Source organism: Pelodiscus sinensis, chromosome 1, assembly GCF_049634645.1.
Source record: "Pelodiscus sinensis isolate JC-2024 chromosome 1, ASM4963464v1, whole genome shotgun sequence".
Classification (NCBI taxonomy): Eukaryota; Metazoa; Chordata; order Testudines; family Trionychidae; genus Pelodiscus; species Pelodiscus sinensis.
The window spans coordinates 326,447,095-326,452,979 of NC_134711.1; the positions used below are offsets into that span (position 1 = coordinate 326,447,095).

The 5,885-nt window shown below is 48.1% G+C and overlaps 1 protein-coding gene across 1 annotated transcript; it reads right to left on the reverse strand.

Moving 5' to 3' along the window:
* LOC102461326 (olfactory receptor 51G2-like) lies at nt 1–5,885 on the reverse strand. Its single transcript, XM_006126568.4, has 2 exons — nt 5,800–5,885; nt 1–1,556 (listed from the first exon to the last, which is right to left on the reverse strand). Exon 2 carries the CDS (start codon nt 1,532–1,534, stop codon nt 563–565), a length of 972 nt encoding a protein of 323 aa, XP_006126630.1. The 5' UTR covers nt 1,535–1,556; nt 5,800–5,885; the 3' UTR covers nt 1–562.

The following is a 5,885-nucleotide window of genomic DNA, read 5'->3' on the forward strand; positions in this document are numbered from 1 at the left end:
CAAGAAAAGTAACCCTGAAATATTTATACAGCGCCAGTGAGGGTTGGTAAAATACACAACAAAGAAGGGAAACTGCATGCTTATCTGTTCTTCTAGGCTGCTAAAACAAAGGGAAAGAGCATATTTATGCATCAGAAAGGATAATATCTGCTTTGGCCGGACCCTAATCTATCTTTCCAGACTGCAGAAACAAAGGGAAAAAACATGTTCAAGGGTAATGGACTAAAAAGTGTTGATTTAATTAGACATGTAAATAGTAATTAGGGGCGGGTATAATAATATTCATCTCCTTCTTATTAATATTCATTGTATGGGAGTTAATATACCAAATAAGGTTTTAGGGAAACCTTACGTAGCCCAACAGACCTTAGGTTTGAAGATGTTGGCAGGGGAAGGGGTGTGTTGATATGAAGAAATGGAAGAACTGAACATTTAGCTGGGATACAACATCCAAGTGGAATTCCCATTTGTGTCTTCTGGCCAGGCCCATGGGTCCCCCTTTAATTTAGCTTGATGAAGCAATTCACCTGAATTTTCCAGGAAATGTGATGGTGAAAGTCTGTCACATTGGATTGTTTTTCCACCCCAATGTTCTTAGCATGGCTTTGCGGATCTGTTTGGATTTGACGCTGTATATGATCGGGTTTAAGACAGGGGGCACAATCAGGTAGACATAGCCCACCACAATGTTAACCATGGCAGGAACGTTGTTACCAAAGCGATGGATAATGGACAGCCCAATCATTGGGATGAAGAAGATGAGGACGGTGCAGATATGGGAGACACATGTGTTCAATGCCTTGAGGCATTTTTCCTGGGTGGTGAGACTGATCACAGTCTTAAGGATCAGAACGTAAGATAGCACGATGAACACGAAATCCACGCCCACCGTTGACAGAATGACAATTAAGCCGTACAGGATGTTGACCCTTATATCGGCACATGCCAGCTTCATGATATCGGGGTGAAAGCAAAAGGAGTGGGAGAGCTCATTTCTCCCACCGTAGGTTAACCTCTTGAGCAGAAAGGGTATTGGGAAAAGAGAGACCACAGCTCTCAAAACAATGGCCAGTCCTATTTTAACAATGGTCGGCTTGGTCAAGATGGACGTATATCTCAGAGGGTTGGAGATTGCAATGTAACGATCGAAGGCCATGGCCAGAAGCACGGAGGATTCCATCATGGACAGGATATGGATAAAATACATCTGGGCGAGACATGCATCAAACTCGATTTTTCGGTGATTAAACCATAAGATGCCCAGCGTGGTAGGAAGGGTTGACAGAGCCAGGCCCAGGTCCATGACGGCCAGCATGGAAAGGAAGTAATACGTCGGCTTATGAAGACTTTGGGTCTTCTTAATGATGAGCAGGATCAGGCAGTTCCCTGACAGGGCGATGAGATAGAAGGCGCAGAAGGGGATGGAGATCCAGTGGTGGTTGGCTTCCAGCCCCGGAAAGCCCGTCAGGAGGAAGGAGGAAGGCTGATAGAAGGAGGTGTTGTCAGGTGGCCTGGGATCACAGGGCTGCTCCATCCCACCTCAGATATCCGACAGCCTACGGTTAAAAACAAAAGAGCAACACCTCGCCCATGTCATTTGATGCTGTACAGTGTGTACAACCCTATAAAAATACACCCGCATTGGATTACACATGACCACAAAAGTACCAAAGCCCCTCATAGGACTAGATGCTGTATTGAACCGACCATCATGTAACAATAATGTAATTACACTGCTAGAGGGTAAACAGCCATTAAACACCAACCAAATGCCCATGTTTAGATACTGCCGTGTAACCCAATGCAGAATTTCTTAGGCACCGGGGAGTCTCTACCAAGATTATCACTTAGACTACGGTTATATTGGGTGTCGGCTTGGAAGGCTTGGAAGGCTTGGAAGAAGGTGAAAGTTAAGGTCTGATTCATTGCTGTCGACACCAATTTTGCAGCCCCTCCAGTGTCAAAAATGACATTGCAGCATGGTGATTTAAGCCCTTTGCCTCCTTTTTACCCTCCACTCTGAATTTGCCCTCTGTCCGTTCCATCAGACCTAGACAGCTGAGCTTCAGTGTCTGCAGCTACTGATCTGCAGCCTCTCCTCCTTCGTGTCTGGATCCGATCTCTAGTGGAGAAGGGTAGAACCCCCAGAGGAATCCTAGAGCACTAGAACTGGAAGGGATCTCGAGCCCCCTGCACTCACGGCAGGACCAAGCGCCGTCTAGATCATTCCCGATAATAGTCTATCTAACCCGCTCTTAAATATCTCCACTGATGGAGATTCCACAACCTCCCTAGGCAATTTATTCTAGTGTTTAACCACCCTGACTGGTAGGAAGTTTTTCCTAATGTCCAACCTAAACCTCCCTTGCTGCAATTTAAGCCCATTGCTTCTTGTCCTATCCTCAGAGGCTAAGAAGAACCAATTTTCTTCCTTCTCCGTGTAACACCCTTTTGAGTACTTGAAAATAGATATCATGTCCCTCTCAGGCTATGTCTAAACCATGGGGCTACGTCTACACTGGCCCCTTTTCCGGAAGGGGCATGTAAATTTTACTAGTCGTCGTAGGGAAATCCGCGGGGGATTTAAATATCCCCCGCGGCATTTAAATAAAAATGTCCGCCGCTTTTTTCCGGCTTTTAAAAAAGCCGGAAAAGAGCGTCTAGACTGGCCCCGATCCTCCGGAAAAAGTGCCCTTTTCCGGAGGCTCTTATTCCTACTTCAAAGTAAGAATAAGAGCCTCCGGAAAAGGGCACTTTTTCCGGAGGATCGGGGCCAGTCTAGACGCTCTTTTCCGGCTTTTTTAAAAGCCGGAAAAAAGCGGCGGACATTTTTATTTAAATGCCGCGGGGGATATTTAAATCCCCCGCGGATTTCCCTACGACGACTAGTGAAATTTACATGCCCCTTCCGGAAAAGGGGCCAGTGTAGACGTAGCCTGGGGGTTTTGCGGGATACCAGAAGTCTCCTGCAAAGACTTCGCCGCATCCAAGGAACGCATTTGCTCTTCCGCTTTTTTTGGAGGAGCCCTGTATACCTGATTTCATGAGGCATAAGGCTCCGCTGAAAGAGGAGGCTTTTCTGCCATTTGGCCCCATCTAGAGAGAGCCAAATGGCAGAAAAGCCTCTTAAAAAAAGAGCGGAAAAATTTACTCAAAATGTGGAGCGCATTTTGCATAGCTTTTTCCGCAGAAATGCCGCAGTCTAAACCTAGCCTCTGTCCTCTCTTTTCCAAACTGAACAAGCCCAAATCGTTCAGTCTTCCCTCATAGCTCCTGTTCTCTAGACCTTTAAACAGTTTTGTTGCTCATCTCTCTGGACCCTCTCCAATTTCTCCACATCTTTCTTGAAATGTGGTGTCTAGAACGGGACACAATACTCCAAATGAGGCCTAATCAGTGCAGAGTAGAGCAGTATTATTTCTTATGTCTGGCTCACAACACTCCTGTTAATGCCTCCCAGAATCAGGAAAACACAGGAGAAAAAGTTCTACTCAAACAGCACCAGAGAGTAGTGGGCACAGAGCCACAAACGTCTCTCGCGGTGCCTGTCTGAGGTTTACGTGGGGCCTTACAGACATTGAGGGGAAATTCAAAACTTTCCCCAGGGACTGAGGTCATGTTTGGAGGTGCCCACTGAGGCACAGAGTTCGAGCTGGCCTGATGCTTCCATCCGCCATCGTTGCTGTCAGCCTCGGAGTGAGACGAAGTTCAGCATTTCCAAACGTGGCCACCTCCACCCAGACGTGCAGAGGAGCTGAGCTCCCATCAATCCCTTCTGAGGCTAATGGCAGACACAGGTGCTTGACACTCTGGTGATTGGGCTGCTAAGTTTAAACATGCGACTTTTGTTAGGGAGCAATGGGCAGGCGTCAGGAGGTGCTTGGGATACCTTTCCTTTGACTCCCAGAGTCTAGGAAGGAAGCTGCCCTGGGGAACAGGTGACTCAGGGCTGCCTGCAGTAGGCATTTTGCACCTGCCTTGGTGGCACTAGATGCTAAATCAGCTTATCGCTCTGTGCCTCAGTTTCCCCCATCCTTCGTCTGTTTGCTGTCTTTAGATTGTAAGCTTGGGAGGGCAGAGACTGTGGTGCACCATGGCATAATGGGGCTCTGACCCTTGATGAGTCGTGTAGCCTAGATATAATACTAACCTACCCAGAGGACAGTTTCTTCCCAGTGCCCGTCCTCCCAGAGGTAGGATACTGGGCTTGACAGACTGTGGGTCTGATCTGTTGTGGAACATTCCCTACATTACTCAAGTGTAATGACTTTCCCATCTGTCGAGACCACAGTGCCTGAGGAGGGAGAGATAGGCTGTAACAATGACCAGGCACAGAAAGGCAGGGAACATAAGAACGGTCATACAGAGTCAGGCCAAAGGTTCATCTAGCTCAGTATCCTGTCTGTTGACAGTGGCCAATGCCAGATGCCCCAGAGGGAGTGAACAGAAACAGGTAATTATCAAGTGATCCCTCGCCTGTCATCCTGGCCTTCACAACATCCCCTGGCGAGGAGTTCCACAGGTTGACTGTGCACAGCATGAGGTTAAAACTTCCTTTTTGTTTGTTTTAAACCCGCTACCTATTCATTGTATCTGGTGACCCCTCGTTTCATTTGGTGATCCCTTGAGGGTTCTGCCCGTGACCTTCACCGTGTTCTTGGAGTGATTCCTTCCTGTGTCTCTGCTTGTGGTGAGAAAGCTTTACCCACGAGTGACTTCTGCCAGGGAATCACGTGCCCTCAGCAACTCTACAGGGCTGGCAGAGAACCATCTCCCTCCAGGGGAGAATTGCTCATGCGTTGCCATCACTGCTGGCCAAGCTGAACAACATGGGAAAGCAGCAGGGATGTGGCTGAAAACAGCCTCTAGGGGCCTAAATTCAGAGTTGGTTCCTTCCGCCAGCCCTGCAGAGTGGCACAGGGCGTGTGGATGAGCTGGATTCCATGCGAGTCAGACAGCAGCCACAGAACTGAATGGCCCTTCCCCCTCAAACAGCATCAGAAATTCATGACACCTGTCCGGCCCCACCATCCCATCTGGGCCAGAGTCCCTAGTGAGGAGGCCCAAGTGGCCAAGCTAGGTTTTGGAGCTGACCGGTGCCTAGTAAAGTCATGTTCTATTTCCCAACTTGTGGGAACCGCTAAGCTCCCGGGAACACCCGCTAAGCTCCCTGCTAAGCCCACAGGTGTGTTGTAAGCAAAACTCGTGAAGTCATTCTGCCGCTCTACTCTGCACTAGTTAGGCCTCAGCTGGAGTACTGTGTCCAGTTCTGGGCGCCACATTTCAAGAAAGATGTGGAGAAATTGGAAAGGGTACAGAGAAGAGCGACAAGAATGATTAAAGGTCTAGAGAACATGACCTATGAAGCCAGGCTTCATGAACTGGGCTTGTTTAGTTTGGAAAAAAGAAGATTAAGGGGGGACATGATAGCGGTTTTCAAATATCTAAAAGGAGGAAGGAGAAAATTTGTTCCTCTTGGTTTCTGAGGACAGGACAAGGAGTAATGGGCTTAAAGTGCAGCAGGGGAGGTTTAGATTGGACATTAGGAAAAAATTCCTAACTGTCAGGGTGGTCAAATATTGGAATAAATTGCCAAGGGAGGTGGTGGAATCTCCCTCTCTGGAGATATTTAAGAACAGGTTAGATAGACATCTGTCAGGGATGGTGTAGACGGAGCTTGGTCCTGTCTTGAGGGCGGGGGGCTGGACTCGATGACCTCTCGAGGTCCCTTCCAGTCCTATGATTCTATGATTCTATGAACCCTCTGGTGCCTTTTCCCAACTGTCAACGTTTACTCACCAGGCTCTCGCAGCAGTGGGAAGTCACAGCCGGCCCTTTCGTTCCAAACAGGCACAATCCAATTCCAGACGGAGAGAAGAACTCAC